We start from the raw sequence: 21,457 nt of genomic DNA, 5'->3' as shown, positions 1-21,457 counted from the left end.
CGGCCAGAGGCTTGACTCAGCAACAGCTGCTGCATTAGGAGCAGTCGCTAGCAGCAAAGTTACCAACATCATCATCAGCAGCAACATCAATATCATCGTCAAAAAGTGCTGAGCTTGTAATAGCAGTGATATGGTTGCAGCAATGGTGAATACTGCAGTAATAATGTACATGGCTCAGCCCTTTGGTCAAGCCATGCGAGTTGTGGCGGTAATTCGACTATACTTTACCATGCATTGTGATTGCTGGTTCGAATAGGGGTAGAACATGTTGCAGCATCGTGCAGTACAACAATGGATATTGCTGCCCTGCCCTCTACCGACAACGTAGCCCCACAGCAGCCGACAGCACCTGTGTTATGCATGATGGTCACCCATCCGAGCACTATCCGGGCTGAACCTTGCTTAGCTTATGAGATCTGACCAGCTCAGGCAGGAATCTGATCTGGCTTTCTAAATCGGTTATCCCCATGTCTGGTACTATGCCGGATCAGTTCCTGTTTCCAAAGTTTGAGAAGCGGTGTTTCTCAAACTTTGTTTGGCCCACGGACCACCACCCAGCCTCCCGTCCCTGGTGACAAAACGCATTCACTTTCTGTAAATTCCACTATCACAACATTATTCATATTACTGGAACGTACAAAATTTTATTTTAAACGCAGTTGTAAGGTGTTTTTTTTGCGGTGGAATTTAGATCTTATGATTAGGGTAGTTAAATTAGTATAGTTTACCTCACTTAATTTTTAAGTAAAATATCATGAGTAAAATATTCATTAATGTCTAAAACAAAAGTGTTAAACGTCATTTTTCCGGATCAACTTGCGGTTTGCATCACAGCCCGCGAACCACCTGGAGGAGCGTCCGGACCACTCATCAGCGGTTTAGGGGCTACAGTCTGAGATCTACTTATCTACAATACTTGGATGTAAGGGCGGAGTGGTGGTATAGTGGTTAGCATACCGCGCAATGATGAATGATGACCCCAGCTACTTGAGTTTAATTCCACAGCTAAAATCCGCTGCGAATAATAACTCAACTGGTCCTGCTTCCTGCCTTCACCAATACGGCCTGACCAGCGTGGTGAAGTATGGTCAAACAATCTCATGGCCGACACGGCATGGGGAGGCCATCATTTTATCAGTGGATCAATAAAGAACAGTCAGTTATTGTTTGTGATGACATTTGTTTGACGCCCTCTAATTACTCAAGAAAGCCTCACTCGAGTCTCATGGCTGCTTTTCAAGAGAGTTCTGCAGCACTGGGAAGCTTGACCAATCCACTTAACGATTGGCACGAGGAAGTCAGACAAGAGTACCCGGACAAACCCCATCACGTATACATGAGGGTAACAGTGAAACTTCGCACCTCCTGGCCAGTTACGCAGCAGCCTAAGCATGGGTTTCGCTTAACCTCCGAGGCGTGTGCGTGTGTGTGCAGAGACAGGGCGCGTTCAAAGTTATGATCTGGTTTCACTCAATACAAACACTGTCCTGTGCATACAAACACACAGGACCTGTAAATCAAAGTGGCCCCTTGCGCTGGAGCCAGAATCAGCAGCAGAAAATTCGTGTGCCGCCCGCGCAAGAGACGCGTGCCATCTCCCACCTGATCTCTTGTATCTGGCCCTGTGACGTTCAGCAACGTGATCATCCATAGCTGCGGCCGTTCGCTGTCCACTTGCTCTCACTTTACTCTCTTCCTCCCTCTCTCTCTCTAAGTCTCTCGCTCGCTCTCCCACCCACACTCTACGTACAAGCCCTTCTCCCACCCCCTACCACGCTGTCTGCCCCCACTCCCCTCCCACCAGACCCCTCCCAACACACAACGAGCCTTCTCTCTGTCGCCCACAGCTATTTAAAGGCAACGCCATCTCAGCAGCTGCTATTTTCAATTCCACCACCCCCCCCTAAAAAATCTCCGGGTTTTGAGTTTCCTCAGCCGCGTGGGTGGCTCGGGGTATAAACTAACTTGCCGCAGGGCCTGGGACAAGGATCAAGTTCACAACCGAATGCATTGGACTTGAAGAATAAACAGCAGCGCAGGCGGCAAGGCTATGGCCACGTCGAATGTAAGGTTTGACATGAGATTCAATCTTGATTTAAAATGCCTTCTTGCTAAAGTGAGAATTGAGGCGGTGCTCATCGCCTGTTGACAGTCCCGAGCCAGCGGTGGAAATGCCACAGAGGACAACCACTCTTAACTTCCAAATAAAGTGGTACTCATTTGATCAACCCCGGAGTGATTATGGGCTCAATCGACCCTACTGACCAGTATTTTAACCCACAACCTTCCGATTGCGAGGTGCTGTCAGTACCCACTGAACCACCTGGCTGGTTGAAATGAGACACATTTTATTTTATCAACAACAGCAGCCATGGTCAATCCAGTGCTGGATTAAGGCCTCCCCGAGCCACGGTCACCTCTGAATATCCTGAGATATACTAATCCACGCAGCACATGCACATGAACAGATTTAAAGTGGACAACATGATCTTTAACAAAAAGAGAATTGAACAAAGGCTGAATGTTTGCAATTACATTGAGAGACAGAAAGAGGAGCACATGGATTAGATAACATTAACAGGTTCATGGCACTTTAAACTGTCAGTAAATGTGTGTGGGCTTGTGCAATTCTTAACGGTACATGCCTTACAAAAAATATATATCACATTTTGAACCTTAAATATGATGAAAGTCAAGATTGTATAAGTGCTAGTGATAATATAAAAGTTTGGTTTTGGGTTAAGATGAATGCCAGAGGTGTTTGGACTTTATCAGTTATGGGTCTAAAGTTAAAGCCGTGACCAAAGTTATGTCTAGGATTCTAATGTTAAGTTATGGTTAAGGATAGGGATGAGGTTACAACTTGGGTTCAGTATCAAAATTTCACATTTCTGCGAATAAATAAAACTTTAAGGTCTTATCTGACAAAATGTTATATAACCAATTTATTTTTTGGCGAGCTACATTAAACCTATTTTGCCCAGGGTGGCCGAATGGCTCTGTTGGTAGGGGGGTGAGGGTGTGGGGGAGTAATGCAGTGTCAGAGCACTGAACCTGCGCGACCACTGGGACAATAATACCAATAGCACTGATTTAGCGCATTTCGTATTCGCGCTATTATTATCTTAGAGCAGAGCCATGGCGAAAGAAGGCACTGTTTCGTGTAGTCCTCAGAAGTATTGCAGTAGGGGGCTAAGTTTATGTGTGTAATCCAAATTGAGTAATTGTTCATGAAATTTCCAAATGTAGCATACTTAGACAACGACACCGACACACAATGCCCTACATTTTTTTAGAATGACGTCAGGGGATCTTTAAAACACCAGCAGTGATAACCAGGGAGGCTTGACTGGGGCGAACCGCGAAGTTTCATCACAAGCGACCAAATTTCCGCCACTAGGGGCTTGTCACCGCAAAATGTGGAGTTCGAATCTGGATTGGAGTTGCCTGTGGTTAAACCGGTTTCTCAGCTGTGCAGAATACAGGGTCTGAATTTGGTCACCAAATATATACATTCGGTTTTATAAATTAGTTGAGATAAATATCAGCTAAAAAAATAAAATGTTATTGGCTTTGATTACCACGCAACAAACACTCTTTGCAGGACATATAAAGAGGTGTGGTCCTTGATGTGGATAAAACGTCTCCATTTTAAGTGACTTTATAATTGTTACTGTCGGTCACGGCGCGCCATTTAGCCACGTTAGCCGAGGACTTTAACTGAACTCAGGTTGCGAGGTTCATAGCGCAGTGGTGCGAAGTTAAATTATAATTAAATCAATATTTTATCTTTTAAGGCCCCAAGGATTCATGGTCGGATGAGAGAAACAAAACAGAATCGATCTCCCGCATTAGGCTTTAATTGACCGTCGGCTCTCGCTCCGTGTACATAATTATGAGGTGACACCATTAGACTCCGCGTATGAAGAACACAATCTCGGCATCGCGATTCATTAATTTTGCGCGGAACAGCTTAGGGACATTTTTTTCATTTCGCGGCATTAATGAGGACAGATGTGCGAGAAATTTTAAGACACTCCGCTATCTTACCACGCGCACGCACTTCCAGAGGCAAATAAAACTATAAATCCGCCAAGCTCGTCGTCAGCCGTCAAAAAAACATAATGCGATTGAGTTTTTAAAACGACGGCGTGTAGTTTCTGTGTAAAACGCAGATGTACGTGGAGCATGTGGTGACGCTGCTGCTTGCTGCTGCGTTGTTAATCGTGCACAAGCACAATTAATAAGAAAACTAAAGTCAACACATTCCTAAATAAAAGTGTGGCCTTAAAATAATATATAGATACACATGAGAAAAAATACATACAAGTGAAAATGAAAAGGCGTAAGCAAGGTTTGAGGTACCTAAGCACGCACGTCCCTACAGACACATTTAATCCGGCTGAACCCTGCCAAAGAATGCAAAGTTAAGTTAATTATTGGCATAATTGTTGGCGTATTAAGGTTATCGATGCTGCCACGGTGGTGTAGCGATCAGCACACAATCCCAGAGTTCGCCGGCTCGATTCCATCTTTCTCAGCAACAAGTCCAACAATGTGGGAATCTCCACCGAGCAGTATAAAAGGGTTCACCACAGTTAGTCCATCGACAGGTCTTTTAAAACTACTGGACACGTCTGTGAAAACAAGCTTCAAAGCTCATCAGATTCCTCCAGTAAATATTAATATTACTTCTAGTGTGGGTACTTCCACTTAATTAAAGACGTCGTCCCAGCGTGAAAGAGTTTGCCCAGATGTGGCCCTCATTTCGATTGCTCACGTGACTGCTGGCAGAAGGCCCTCCCCTAGAGCAAACTCATTAGAGTATGTGGCTTCTACTTACATGTTGACCAGACGTATTGAAAGAAGTTGGCCTACCCACACTTTATCCCACCATACAACAATCTGCCGATCAACAAACCCTAGTCCGCCTATTTATACCGCTGGGTGGACAGTGGCACGGGAGATTTTTAAAAACGTGCAGATTTAATTAAATTTCCACAGTTGGGATGTCGAATTGAACCAGTGACCTTCGAATTACACCAGGGCAGCTCCCCAACACCTCGTTTGTTGCTCAGCAGTGCTGAGCAAGAAGAAGAATTCCACATTTACCGGTCCCCCTCCTTTCCCTTCCTGCCCAGCGGATTCTATTCCTTAGTACCTCCATCTAAAAAAATGAATATACATATCCTATTAGCCCCTATTTATATAATATATTGAGATAGGATCACAGTGGGATGTTTTTTTTTAAACAGAACTGTTTTGTAACGTAAGAATGTCCTCAATTGCCCCCTACTCTGCCAACCCCAGAGACCTTTCCATGACATCATATATTCTGCTGTCAGAGAGGGCTACTATACCCACTATTCCTCTCTCTGTCTGTAGATGACGCTAGGCGCCGTAGTGACCCATTATATGTCACTACAATAGTACAAAACATATCATTTGGAGATGAAGAAAATTGACAAATACCTTGTGTAATTACTAAAGTCTGTAGGATAATGTCGGAGTTGCAGCCAGGGAATTGAATATGTCCAAAAGTACGCCCACCATGGATAAGGAGCAATGAAACCAGTTCATTTGCAGATGCTAGGTGGACTATTGCATCCATGGAAACATGACACAATGGGAGGGCTTTGAGAGTCCTTTATCTAGCAGTGGATTTATAATGGCTGATGTTGATAATATGATGTGGAATGTTGTCTCATACAATAAACATAACACAAGTGTTTATACTATGGATGGAATTACCCCCACCACAAGATTGTGGAACGTCTGCCACTCTATAGAGGCAATCACACCCTGCCCACTTGACCACGGAGCCACCGGCGTTTTATAAATATAATAAATGGATAATTATGGTCATGATGATTATCTCTTCTCTGTGTGGCTGATATTAACGTAGAACTATAATTTGACATTCGGGTGGTTGAGCCAGGTATGTATGCATGTATGTATGTAGAACTTCTTTCACACCGCACGTAGCCAACCGTGCCAATCGGAGATATTGTGATTGTATCAAGGGTGGCGGCGTAGTGCATCATTGCTATCATCGTGACCCTCCTACGTATTTGAGAACCGTGCGTTGAGTGGTGATATGTTTCATGGTTCTGTTATGGGTGACCGCAGTCGCACACCGGAGAGTTTTTTTTTTACAATTTACATTCAGGATGATGATGAAGAATAGTATGATAATAGATTTTTCCCCTTTTTTCTGGCAACAAAACAGGTGTTAAAATGTTAAAACACCAAACTGAAACCTTTTACAAGGAATCATGTCTGCAACAACCACAATGCTTGTGGTCAGAATGCAAACAAAAACATACTCTGATAATATATGCACTGTCCTTGAAACTGATTGGTCCACACCAGAGACAGCTTCCTTTTGAGCCTCGTCTCAAAAGGTGTTAGACCAGAGGACGCCGAAAGGCGTTCAGCCCAAAGACAATGCACTATCAGAGTAATGAGACCTCGGGGTGAGCATCTACATCATGGGACCTCCTATTGCAGACATGATTCCTTGTAAAAGGTTTCAGTTTGGTGTTTTAACATCTTAACACAGCTGTTTTGTTGCCAGAAAAAATGGGAAAACCCTATTATCATATTTTGGTACTGGCAAAGGAGGTCCCATGATGAAGAATAGTAATAGATGATTATGATGACGTTGATTATGATAATGTCGCCAATGATTGACAATAATATATGAGTATGACGACAATGGTGATTAACCACTGACGTTTGCGCTGCTGTCTCCCAGGACATCCGGGCCGCAGCGCGTATCCTTGGATCGTTAATGGACACAGGTAAGCACGGCTGGCATGTATAATGGGGCCAAAAAGAGATTAAATTAGAAATTACGTGAAATCAGGAGGAGGAGCACTTGACTGGCAACATTCGGCCATCTGTTGCTGGGCCCTTCCAGAGGTCCCATCTAAAAGCTGCATTCAACGTGTTTTTTTTACACATTATAAATCTGTGTGCTCACACACACACACAACAAACCACTAATTATTTCCTGTAACACTTGTCAACAACGAATATTTACTATATTAATTTTACCAGATAAGGCCCACTGAGCTATGTAGCTATTTTTCAGAAGCGACCTGGCCACAAAAAATAGCTCAACGAAGTGGTTTATCATGTGGAAATATATTGCAACCAAATATTCTAAACGCATGTTGATTCTAAATGCGGAGGGGAAAACCGGGAGGACTAGGAGAAATGTCCACGCGACCACGGGGACAATATGGAACTCCACATATACAGGCGTCAGGGTCAGGATCGAACTCACGAACCTTATGCATACCAGACAAGGGAGTTAACATCTAGTCACCGTAACACCGTGGCCCTAAAATGGAATATAATTGGCAGCATTTTGGGCAATGGCCCTTCTTCATGGCAGAGAGTTATCTCCGCTATTGACGGACGTGTTGCGTTTTTGATTACTTGTGCCTCAGCACCACTGTCTGGGAAGCTAGGCATGGTGCCACCCGGCATGTAACACGTGGTGCCACATGGTGCCACCCGGCATGTAACACGTGGTGCCACATGGTGCCACCCGGCATGTAACACGTGGTGTCACATGGTGCCACCCGGCATGTAACACGTGGTGCCACATGGTGCCACCCGGCATGTAACACGTGGTGCCACATGGTGCTTCACGGCATGTCACACGTGGTGCCACATGGTGCCACCCGGCATGTAACACGTGGTGCCACATGGTGCTTCACGGTATGTAACACGTGGTGCCACATGGTGCCACCCGGTATGTAACACGTGGTGCCACATGGTGCCACCCGGCATGTAACACGTGGTGCCACATGGTGCCACCCGGCATGTAACACGTGGTGTCACATGGTGCCACCCGGCATGTAACACGTGGTGCCACATGGTGCTTCACGGCATGTAACACGTGGTGCCACATGGTGCCACCCGGCATGTAACACGTGGTGCCACATGGTGCTTCACGGCATGTAACACGTGGTGCCACATGGTGCCACCCGGCATGTAACACGTGGTGCCACATGGTGCCACCCGGCATGTAACACGTGGTGCCACATGGTGCTTTATGGTATGTAACACGTGGTGCCACATGGTGCTTCACGGCATGTAACACGTGGTGTCACATGGTGCCACCCGGCATGTAACACGTGGTGTCACATGGTGCCACCCGGCATGTAACACGTGATGCCACATGGTGCTTCACGGTATGTAACATTTGGTGCCACATGGTGCCACATGGCATATAACATTTGGGGTTACCAGGCAGTGGTGGTACAGTGGTAGAATTGCAAGTAAGTTGCTGACTGGCGTGTACACATGTGTGTTATTCCTTAATGTGTGGCTTTTTTCCAGGTGCTCATGTTTCCCTCTTACATCATACATATGTAATAATTAATTGGACACGTGTTTTGAGTGCAGAATCCTCTTAACAAGGGGTGTTAAGGCTCGCTGAGGCTTTATTGGGGAACTCATCATCAGCCATGATCTATCCACTTCCGGATGAAGTCCTTCCCAAGCCTTCACCATCCCTCAACAGTTGGCAGGAAAATACAGCATACAGCAAGCAGCAAAATACTCAACACGGTGATCAACACTGTGTGGCCTTTAAAACGAAAAATATATTACAGGTCACTTTTGGGCAATGGGCCTTCTTTCTTCTCGTCATGGAAAGGCCATTGTCCGAATCTTCGCCAGGTATCTGTGTTTCCTCTTCAGGCCACAGTGTTCTTGATGAATGTGTTGAGTTCATTTGTGTCAATTGTGCACCACCGCCAACGCAGCAGCAGCAGCATCACCACCAAGGATTTTGTTTAATCTTGAGTACAGCAAGAAGGTTGCAAATCTATCCCCTGGATTTCGTCTGGACATGGCGCTCTCCTTCCACACACAGAATATACTTAAAAGGAATGGGACAGACATCCCAAGCAGGACCCTCATTTACAAGTGCATTGAGACTCATTGAGACTCTCTCTGGATAAATACATTGTATTCAGCATTACAGTTATCCACTGTGCCCCTTTGACCTGCCCTGGGGTTCAATTACTGTAGATATTCCGGTTTAAAATCTTGGTGCTCAAAGAATAAAATCCAATGTCTAGTGTTTTATTGCACATATGCTCTTCCACATTTAAATCTTTGCACTGCTACATATCTAAGAAGTGCTGAGTGTTTCCAATAAAGTCCATCCTGGATTTACTGGAAACATGTGCAAACATATATACAAGCACACACACACTCACAGAAGCAGACACGTGCAAACAAAGACAAAGATCCCCTGTATAGCCTTTAACAGACTGCTGTGCCAAGTGCTGCTAGCGAGCGCCTACGAAGGCCGGCACGGCACACGAGGGGGGTGGGGGGCCAGCAAAACGCCCGGCCGGCATTGTTTCCCCAGTGGCGATATTTACACATGGGACCAGGTACTCATTTGACGCTGAGTCGACCTAGGAGAGACCCCGGATCGATTCATATAAATGTCATTGTTGTTGGCCGTGAGCAGGAATCGAACTCGGGTAGCCAGGTTCATAGCGCAGCGCGCTAACTGCACTACGACTGCTCCCCACTAAGACCCGGGCACACACACACTTATGCATGTAATCCTCAACATTATGCACTGCTATTTAATCAATTGTTCGTCAATCCACAGCAAATGGTCTTCCTTCAGTGGTGGTACATTTCCAAGAAGTGCACCTTAATCCCCTTAGTCCATCCAGACCAAAAATGTAGAATTAAACCGTCCTATCCGGCCACATCCCGCAATCTGACCCCACGTCACCACCAAAAGAGGCAGTGGCCAGCAGCGCGCGCGGCACGGAGGAGGCTGCGGTCAGAGCCCTCGGCTCTCAACCAGAAGGTCATGAGTTCAAATCCTGCCCAAGGGTTGACACGGCCCAGCGTCAACATCCTTTGTCCATCATTATCACTCATTAATTATCCAGCATCTTCAATAGCTCAAATTAATTGTTCATAATCATTCTTAATTAAATGTTCATCATCATAATTTGTCAATTGCTCATCAACACAATCCATGATTGTCCATCGTCAACCATTAATTGTCTGTGATCCTAATTACTATTCATCATCGTGCAATGTCAATTATTATACTCGACGTTGTCTACCGTTATCATTGTCATCATCCCTGCATGGTGGATAACAAGTAAACCCGTAAAAACAAAGTTTTTCACTCTAAATCCTTTATATGCGTGGCGGCTAGAGTGTTCTCGTCCTCTGGCTTGAGATGGCTGCCACCTATGGGTCAGATGATTGTCTGCCAGTATTAAGCAATTGGTAATTAAATATTTAATTTGTATTCCCTAAACAGTGTAAAATTTTGGGAATTTTTTTCACGAACATTAATTGTCTCGCACAACGAGTCTGTGTGCAAAATGTCAGCTCTATTGGATCACGGGAAGTGGGTTAAAAAACGAGCGAAAGATTTGCATGGTCCTAAGCAAGCAAGCACGCAAGCAAGCAAGCACGCAAGCAAGCAAGCGAACTTAATATAAAGGATTTAAAAATTACCCTGCACCACTTTGTTGGGAAGTCAAGAGTTCCCGCGGCTTGTGTTGTTGCTCCGGAGACCGGGAGACCGATGTTCGCTCGCTGCCTTGATGGCCGTCATCGTTATTTCTCACTTAATTTAGTGGGCTGCGTGAAGGCTGCCATCTTCCACTCCAAGAGTGGAACACTTCTCAACTTTGTTGGAAAAGTCAAGAGTGATTGTCTTATACAATGCAGATATTGGCCCATGCCACAGAATTGTGGAATTTCCTCCGCTGATATTGGGTAGCACAGAGTAGAGAGAGGAGTGATGTGTAACGCTTGCCTGAGGGTCATGGCGATGCTCGAAGGGGAATGTAGGAAGAGGAGATTCTAACAACGCATTGTGCACGGCTTCCTGTGAGCGACTCAGCGAGTGGCTACATGAGCATCGATAAAACGAACCACGCCCATGATAGGATAGAGATACGGGTGATGACGATGATGATGTATTATGGGAAATCAATTATTATGGGCGAAGACCCCAGGCCGGCCCAGGACACACTGGTGGGACTATGTCGCTCGATTCGCCTGAGAACGCCTGGAAATTCCCCAGGAAGAAATAGAGTCTGTGTATATAGTAGTGTATCGTAGGGTAGTGTATAGTAGTGTGTAGTAATGTAGAGTTGGAGTCCGTCGCCAGGGAAAGGGAGGTTTGGACCGTCCTACTCAATATGCTGCCGCCGCGACCCTCACCAGGAATAAAACATTAACGAACAAATAATTATTATGGCAATGGTGATGATTATGGGTAAAGATGATACATATTGGGTAATATGATATAATGGTGATAATGTTGGTTGTGACAATATTCTTCATGATCGGATGCATACTTATGATGGAAGAAGAATGCTGACTATGACGATAATGACAATGGCATATAATTAAATGTGATAAGTAGATAATATTGTATGGTCAGAAAGGGAGGACGACGATGACGATGATGAGAGGCAATATATGATTATGATAAATCAAGATTGATAAGCAATGCAATAGAATGATGACGATAATGACGCTGATGGCGACAATGATGAGACTATGTAACATAACACAACGACGGATCCGAACAGTAACACAGAACTACATATCTAAAATTGCGCCGATGAGGCCAGTGACAGAGACGCAGCACGCGCACGCGAGCATTCACGCGAAGGTCCGCGCTGAGCCCTTTACGCTGCGCAAATCACGGCAAAGGGGAGACGGCACCCGGCCCTCGCCGGCTGTTTGAAGGTCAGCGTCCTCGTCAAAACCGCCGGCCACCACGCTCATTTGTCAAAGTCCCCGGCGAGCGAGCGAGCGAGCCAGCAGCGGCTTGAGCCGTCCGGCGGAGAGAGAGAGAACGGCCGCGCGCGGCGGTCGACGCCCGGCAAGCTTCACGGACCCCTCCGCGCTGCCGTCAGCCCCGGGAGCTCTGCGGCAGTCACGCCCGGGCAGGCGGGCGAGGGGGGAGTCCGCTCGGCTCCATCATCCATCCACCCACCCTCCCCCCCACGTAACCACACAGGGCGTTGATGAAATGAGTTTTGCTCTGTGGGAAATCCGCAGCGAGTGGCTGCTCTGTGGGTGATGCTGGGCCCTGTCATAGGAATGTGGACAAGCAGAACGGTTGGCAGGTTGCGGCATGGATACCGTGCGGCAGGATTGACTAATAAAGAGCTTAAGTCGCCTCCTGTAGGATATTGGCGCGTTACTACGTCCTCGACCCCATCCGGATTGAGTCGCACGTGCAGTTTATCAGAGGGGCATCCCAAAATCGTGGTTCTATGTGCAGCGAGTGCCGCTACTGCGCGTGTGATGCGACTTCTATAAACTTGTGAATAATGCCCGCAGCAGCAGCTGCCACCGGTTTAAGTTTTAACCCAGGATGGTTTTCGGCTCGTGGCCAAAACTGCCTCTAGGCAATAACTGGCACAGAGGTTCCTCCATCCAATCGTTAGAGGACCGCAAACTTCGGACTTCTATTGGCTGACCATGTGGCTGTCTTCCGATCTGCCTGTGATTCCTCGCACCTCTGAGCCAACATCAATTTCGTAGCCTAGCGAGTAAGAAATGTAAAACATCTTCTTGGTTCTTTCGGTAAAGTCATGTAGAAGGGAAATAATAAAATAATAAAAATAAAACATAATAAAATACAATTCTCACGACGTTTCGGCCACAACGCAAACAGCCGTCCTCAGGTGAAGAACAGGGCTGTCGGAAAAACAGCTGATTATGTTTTGTTTGATTATGTTTTATTTTTATTATTTCCCTTCTACGTGACGTTACCGAAAGAACCAAGAAGATGAATCCCTGCAGTCACGAAAGCTTTAAATCGAAATGTAAAACAATGTACCCTTTTACTGTGCGCAAGCCAAACGGGCCGCTTGAATGGCTTTTCGGGCGAAGTTCTGCGAAATTCTCCTCTCGCGAGAATTCCAAATTAATTTTTCATCTCATTACTTGATTTTGTAGCACGGCTCTGCGCCTCTGACTTATGTTCAGAAGGCCATGTGAATGTTTTTTTTCAGAAGGCCGCTTGAAGGGTTTTTCAGAAGGCATCAGCGACTGACTGCAAGCATTTTCGTTCGTGTTATAAATCCGTCATTACTCTTATCATTAAAATGGGGGGTAAACAATGTATAATCGTATTCACTAAAGATCAATACTGTATGTCATCACATAGGCTCGGTCGACACTCGACCGGATTTGAACTCACAACCTTCTAGATAGCGAGTCGAATGTCCAAGCCGACCGCACGCCATTCAAAAAAACCATATTCATCTCGGCGCATTGATCCACTCTGTCTAACAACCCCATTGTGCTGTGCCGCGTAATGGGATTCATTCCTAGCCCACGCAGACCTGTGACTCACAATGAGTGATAAGGCATTCCTCCGGGAATCTCATTAGAGGAGGGGGAGGCCGAGAACGTCTGAACACAATGTGAGCTCGTGCTCGTCTTCACGGACAACTACACAAAACCCAACTGTATTTAGAATAAAGACACCACAAATTAAATCGTCCCCAATGCGATCATTTCTCTTTTTTTTTAAACATTATTATCCTCATACTAAATGCATGCGCGTTCCCACACGTGAACGCCCACACATCAATTATCACCAACACCAAGGGAGCAAACATTTTTTGAGAACTCAATGCCCAAAAAAAATTTATATCGGCTAAACAGCTGACCTGAAAAGCACCATTTTTTTGCTCGATTGCCATTAGGCTTGCCTTTCTCTGTCCTCCAAAGAAATTATGCTGACAGAAGGCAGTATAGAGAGTAGGTTCATGACCTGCAGAATCTTTGCAGATCTTTCAGTGGTGTTCCTGCATATGCGTGGGTTTGCTCAGGGCACGCGTGGTTTAATGCTGGACGTGTCATCGATGCGTCGATTAATTGATCAAATGAAATGTTACACTCACAACACATGCATCAAGGATGCTCTCATGGCGGTGTAACGGTCGGCACGCTGGACTTGCGATCCCGAGGTCACGCCGGTTTGATTCGATCTCCCGACGCGGCGGCTCAAACGATGGGGCCATTTTTGGTTTACTTTTTACAAAAAATATCAGTCGTTTTGTTTACATTGGAGGAAGAATTGAATGAGTTGATCCCAATGCACGATGTGAATTCATACCGTCATATTTGTAAGCCGTGGGTTATAATCACTGCACGTTGCTGCCGCTGCTGCTGCGTTGTTATAGATTCTGGTGGAGAAATTTTCAGGTCCATCCTTCCAGACTCCACTTTCAAGACGTCGCACCCTCGACAGCACAAATTGGATTTCAGGGGTGAACCACCCACCCATCTGAACGATCATCACAACCCAGCCGCACGAAACAACAACCGATAAGAGGGTGTTACTAAATAATAACCAATTTTAATTCCACCAGGTAAGGCCCACTGAGCTATACAGCTCTTTTGCAGAAGCGATCTGGCGACAACTGATAGCTCGACGAAGTGGCTTATCATGTGTAAATGTATTGCAGCCAAATACTTCAAATGCATGTTTCTAAATGCGGAAGAGAAAACCAGGAGAACCCGGAGAAAAATCCACGTGACCACGGGAAGAGAACATGCAATCTCCAAATATACAAGCGCCAGCGGCTGGGATCGAAACCACGACCTCCTGTATACCAGGCGAGGTAGTTAACATCTCGCCATCGTGGCGCCTTTTGGCCAAACCAAAACATCCCATTCAGTATGCTCCTGTCAATTAATCTTGAGACTGAACGGTGCTTCCCCAGATAAACAAATACACTGCGGCATGCGGCCGTGTACTGTATTCGGGTTGTACCAGTGGCGTCGTAACGACATTTTTCAGCTCAGGGGGTTCGGCAATCGGTCACGTGGGGCTCCAATATTTGATTTGTCTCACATGGTCGCTCCTAGGCTATTATATATCGTGGCTCCTCTTGCCCAATCACATCATTGTTACGCTCACGGTCTCAAATATTTAACGCTGTAGGGGCGCTCTGTTTTACACTGTTGTGGAAAACAAATATCATGGTGGTTGTTAAGAGGGCGGTATGCATTACAGCATGACGTTCCAATTAATTCATTGCAGGATCTGAATTCAGTCCCTGAAAAAGCTCGCGACACGTGGAGTGAAACGTCGGACATCGTGCCCAGCAACGTGCGGTACAACCACAAATAAACACCGGAGAGCCGTGCAGTTCAATACCTCCTCCATAAAAAAAAAACTGTGATAATTATCGTCATCATCGCACGTCATGCAATATGTGGATAAAAAGTGTATCAGGTTATGAGATAAAAAGTTCCAAACGTGTTAGCAGCAGTTTCTAACTCGTAGGCTTTCGCGACCAATATCCATAAGAGGTTTTTTTTGGGTTAGATCGCGTAAATATATAAATGTGTCGTTAAAATCGGCCACCAACCGACACAGCCAACTAGTAAGGGTTGTCACGTGTAACTGTTTCGTTAAGGAACGAAACAGACTTCTCCACAAATCTGGCTTTCGCCTGATGAAGCTAGTTGTAATTACTGGAGAAACGTCGTACTCAGATTGTAAATGTTGTGGCTTGGCTCTCCAACACACAGTGTTCATAACACGTGTTATGAACACTGTCTGATAGCAGACACGTACAGTGCTCGTGCTATATCGCTCTGCAATGCGTTTTCGGGTCGTGCTGCATAGTATTCGTTACGCTGTCCGACGTTCTGCTCCACGTACCTGGAGCTTACCTCTTCAGGAAATATGAATATTCAACACATGGGACAACCTGCAAACACTTAGGAAAAAGAAAATATACAATGTGATAGGCTGTCCTGTCAAGCAAAAGGTTTCTCTGAAGAAGGGCGATTGCTTCAAATGTCAGGCTATTTTATGTGTTTGTGTTCGAGGCAGTGTCAATGACGGATATGGTGAGGTGCTTTGCTTGTGCTTGACGATTGTGTGCATTGTGCTTTTGGTATCTTTCTAATTTATGGAACCGCATGGCATATAGGTACGAAGGGTAACACTGTATCCTCTCAGCAAGAAGGGTCTTGCTTCAATTCTTAACGAGGGCACTGTTCTGTATGGAGTTTGTATGTTCTCCATCTGTTCTGCGTGGATTTCCTTTGGGTTATCTGGTTTCTTCTCATAGCAAAACATAAATAAATGTGACTAGGATTGGCCGAAACATCCCAATGTTGAAAATGTAGACTTCCAATTACTAAATTGGGATTACACAACGCAGCAATATCGCCCCCTACTGCGACAAAACTGGGCAGGACCCTCCTGAAAATGAGACTCGGTGAGACGTTCCTGCGAAAAGGCGCACAATCAAACATTACATTTTTATTTAAAGCTTTCGTGACTGCAGGGATTCATATTATTGGTTATTTCGGTAAAGTCACGTAGAAGGGAAATAATAAAATAATAAAAATAAAACAATAAAATTCTCACGACGTTTCGATTGCAACACAAGCAATCATCATCAGGTGTGAAAACCACAGCAAGAAAATTTGAAAAAAAGTGACGTTCAGAAAAAACCGCCAATTTTTTCAAATTTTCTCGCTGTGGTTTTCACACCTGATGATGATTGCTTGTGTTGCAATCGAAACGTCGTGAGAATTTTATTGTTTTATTTTTATTATTTTATTATTTCCCTTCTACGTGACTTTACCGAAAGAACCAATAAAATCAAACATTAATAAAGCCCCTTTCTTAAAATCCTTTAAGGATCCACGTGTATCTGAACCCAACCTCTGCACAGTTCTCTTAGGATGCTTTGCTCCATGGCTAACTGCCAAATATGCGCTAGCAGTTAGGATCATCTGAACTGCCAACATACACATTTATATTTTCAACAACTATTTTGTAATTTATTTATGTCGTTATCAGTGGCCGGGCTGAGACAATCAATACATGCCTCGGCACAATGTCGTGTTTCAAATTGAATTGCGTCACCACCGCAGAGGATTTAAGAGAGAGAGGCTGAGCATGCCGTACTGTTATACGCGTTTAAAAATACAACCCAATTGCGGGTGCCTCTATAATATAATAATGCCAACTTGTCACGTGTCGCCACACGGCACTAACTCACTCTCGAAGAGAAATAACAACTCAGAGGCGCGATGTGGAAGCACAGACGAGTATTGTTTTCATAACGCGGATTAGATATAACGCAATAAATGCATGAGCGAAATATTTTCAAACGTGGATGTGAATTGGATATAACGCAATTGTGTGAACTGAACTACGTCGCGCGAGTAGGAATACGCAGTTTAACATGTCGGATTTCGTGACCAATATTATCCATAAGAGGTTTTCTTTGGGTTAGATTGTGTAAATATAAATGTGTGATTAAACCCACCACGATCCGACACAGCCAATTAGTAAGATTTTGCACGTAAAATTCCAATTAGTTACTAGTTCAGCACTGGTGTGTTGGAAAGTAAACCCACAACATTTACAATTTGAGTACGACATTTCGCCGGTAATTACAATCAGCCTCATCAGGCGGCAGCCAGAGTTGTGGAGAAATCCTCGAGAATAGAATAAGCGGTTGTGTGTCTGCCTCAGCGTAGCATCACACAAGGTGGGATGCTGCTGGATGCTTCTAGATGCTACCCACGCGCCTCAGTCTTTGTTCAGCCTGAATACGCATCTCACGTGTTATTGCAGACTATGATTTAGCCTATATATGTTATGTATTATAACGCGATTATTCCATAACGTGGTGTTCTTCAGGAACGCAACTACTGCAACACTCTATCCCATACGAATGGAACACGTGGAGTCCCATACTGCTGTACCTTTTTCTCCTGGCGAGCCATGGAATGGCTCCTCCTCGACACTCACAGGAAAGGGAGCTTCACAATATTCCTACGATCCACCAACCATCGCTGCCTCCACAGTGCTGGATTACCTGCCACGTGCATAACCACCAGCTTCTATTGCCAGCAAACAACAGACGTGGGAAATTTGATGAAAAATAAATTATGTGAAACTGGAATCCGAATAGAGCCCAATTACAGCTCAAATGTACATAACAGGTAAATGTGCAACCCTTCAGATCTGCTTCCACGAGATAACAAGTGCATAGATACATGCGTGCATTAGCACGTCCGCCAAAGAAATTGTATAATATGAACGGGCCACATTTCTGGGAGGCTCAGCCAGGACAGATGGTGATTTAGCAGCCTCTCCCTCTTCCATCAGCTCCGCCTACATTTACATAACCACGCCCACTCAAACACGAGCCCTGCTCAAAGAATGATGCGTCCTCCTCCCTCGTTCTTATGTTGGCTCCGTCTATTGCTTATCACCGGTAATCATGAAACCATAACATTTTAAACTGGCCGAAAAAAATCCTGATTTCTGAAAACCGGGCACTGTCCCAGCCAAGTCAATTTCGTATTTTAGCTTCAGTATAACGTCATGCGGCATGTGCAATGCACCCTATTAAATGTCATCCAAATGAATGACTCACCCAGGAATATTTTAAAGGCTGGCTTGGGAATAATGAAATCCCCCTTGTGCGGTACACCACACAGAAACGTTATTAAAGGTCAGGTTGCAGCTGAGAGCATCGCCATATTCTTTAGAATCAGAGTCCACGTGCAGCCCCCGAGAGCCAAAAACCACCACGCGTGCTGCAGTGCCGCATGCGCCAAGGGCGACCCGGGTTCCATTCCTGTCCGCATCCCACAGCGTTGAGTCGGGTGCGTGCGTCGCGCTGACTTCACGCCCCGGCCCCCGCCACCCTCCCTTCACCCCGGTCTTGTATCCCACGCATACGCCCGGGCAGTGCTCGAGGTATTTTATCTTGATTGCAACAAAACGCGAGCCCGGTACATCAGTGACGGGGTGTAGAGAATCTGCGGTTAATCGAATTCGGTGCGATGGAACCACACACGACAGGGTAGGGGAGACGGTGCGTAGGGGGCCCGCTGCTCACAACCAAGTGGGGAACCCGCGCAGGGAGAGAAATTGAAGATTATAATTGGGAGGGATAATGGGGGGGGGGGGGGTGTGGCGGAGAAATCACCAAGATGTTAAGGAAAGAGCGAGGGTAGAGGGAAGGGTGGGGGAGAAAAAAGGGGGAGCAACTACAAACCCCAGGAATAAAAAAAAACACAGGCGGCTGAAGGGCTTTTGTGCGAACCTTCCACCGCTCCGAGATCCGCTCCCACTTGTCATTGAGGTATGCGAGAGGTATTTAATATATATATAAACAAGGTAAAGATGCAGCCATAAATGGTAAGCGCAAGTAATACATTGCAAAGCTGTAACGCGTGTAGCTTTACCTACCCTTAATTGCAAATGAGTGTCGAGGCATCCACGATTCCACGGCACCGTCTTGCGCTCGCTCAGCATCTGGTTGAGCCGATCCAATTAGCATCACGGCCTGGAACACCCCAGCACAGGACCATTTGACGAACTTAAATTCCGCGCTCACGTTTGCTCCAAAATAATTGCTCCTGTTCTAATTCATAAACCACACAACACACACACGCAACACACACAACACACATACCCACAACACACACGCAACACACACACACCACACATACACACAACATACATACACACACACCACATACACCACACATACACACGCAACACACACACCACACGTACACACAACATACATACACACACACCACATACACCACACATACACACGCAACACACACACCACACGTACACACAACATACATACACACACACCACATACACCACACATACACACGCAACACACACACGCAACACACACAACACACATACCCACAACACACACGCAACACACACACACCACACATACACACAACATACATACACACACACCACATACACCACACATACACACGCAACACACACACCACACGTACACACAACATACATACACACACACCACATACACCACACATACACACGCAACACACACACCACACGTACACACAACATACATACACACACACCACATACACCACACATACACACGCAACACACACACGCAACACACACAACACACATACCCACAACACACACGCAACACACACACACCACACATACACACAACATACATACACACACACCACATACACCACACATACACACGCAACACACACACGCAACACACACAACACACATACCCACAACACACACGCAACACACACACACCACACATACACACAACATACATACACACACACACCACATACACCACACATACACACGCAACACACACACCACACGTACACACAACATACATACACACACACCACATACACCACACATACACACGCAACACACACACCACACGTACACACAACATACATACACACACACCACATACACCACACATACACACGCAACACACACACGCAACACACACAACACACATACCCACAACACACACGCAACACACACACACCACACATACACACAACATACATACACACACACCACATACACCACACATACACACGCAACACACACACGCAACACACACAACACACATACCCACAACACACACGCAACACACACACACCACACATACACACAACATACATACACACACACCACATACACCACACATACACATGCAACACACACACCACACGTACACACAACATACATACACACACACCACATACACCACACATACACACACACCACACACACCACACAACACACACACCACATACACCACACATACACACGCAACACACGCAACACACACACCACACAACACACATACACACGCAACACACACACGCAACACACACAACACACATACCCACAACACACACGCAACACACACACACCACACATACACACAACATACATACACACACACCACATACACCACACATACACACGCAACACACACACGCAACACACACAACACACATACCCACAACACACACGCAACACACACACACCACACATACACACAACATACATACACACACACCACATACACCACACATACACACGCAACACACACACCACACGTACACACAACATACATACACACACACCACATACACCACACATACACACACACCACACACACCACACAACACACATACACACACACCACACATACACACACACCACATACACCACACATACACACGCAACACACGCAACACACACACCACACACCACACATACACACGCAACACACACACCACACATACACACGCAACACACACACTTAATAACGAAGAGCCACACGTAGACGCGCGCGATGGCAGCTGTTACACGAAATGACAGCCACTTAGTTTTAAATTTACGTGTTGCGTGTGTGTGAAGCTGCCAACCATTCCCAGGCTTCCACTAGGTCGGCTCGGCCTTAAACGAGCACCTGGTGTGGGGTGATAAAAACACACATCAGCACTGGGGAGACAAAGGTGGTTCTAGCCACACCACCCCTTCATGTGTGCCTCCATAGGTGCTTGCTCATAGCAAATG

The 21,457-nt window shown here is 45.8% G+C and overlaps 1 protein-coding gene across 1 annotated transcript in view; it reads right to left on the bottom strand.

Moving 5' to 3' along the window:
* LOC133354795 (phosphorylase b kinase regulatory subunit beta-like) overlaps window positions 1–1,729 on the bottom strand; it is a 121,788-nt gene extending 120,059 nt beyond the window's left edge. The window contains exon 1 of the mRNA XM_061571914.1: window positions 1,603–1,729. Coding sequence (XP_061427898.1) covers window positions 1,603–1,651 — 49 coding nt within the window. The 5' untranslated portion in view covers window positions 1,652–1,729. The remainder of the gene's footprint in view (window positions 1–1,602) is intronic.
* Window positions 1,730–21,457: the final 19,728 nt, after the last annotated feature.

This window comes from Lethenteron reissneri, chromosome 49, assembly GCF_015708825.2.
Source record: "Lethenteron reissneri isolate LAM-NWPU_2019-01 chromosome 49, ASM1570882v1, whole genome shotgun sequence".
NCBI lineage: Eukaryota > Metazoa > Chordata > Hyperoartia > Petromyzontiformes > Petromyzontidae > Lethenteron > Lethenteron reissneri.
The sequence above is the reverse complement of the archived record's forward strand: the minus strand, read 5'-3'. Positions and strand labels throughout refer to the sequence as shown.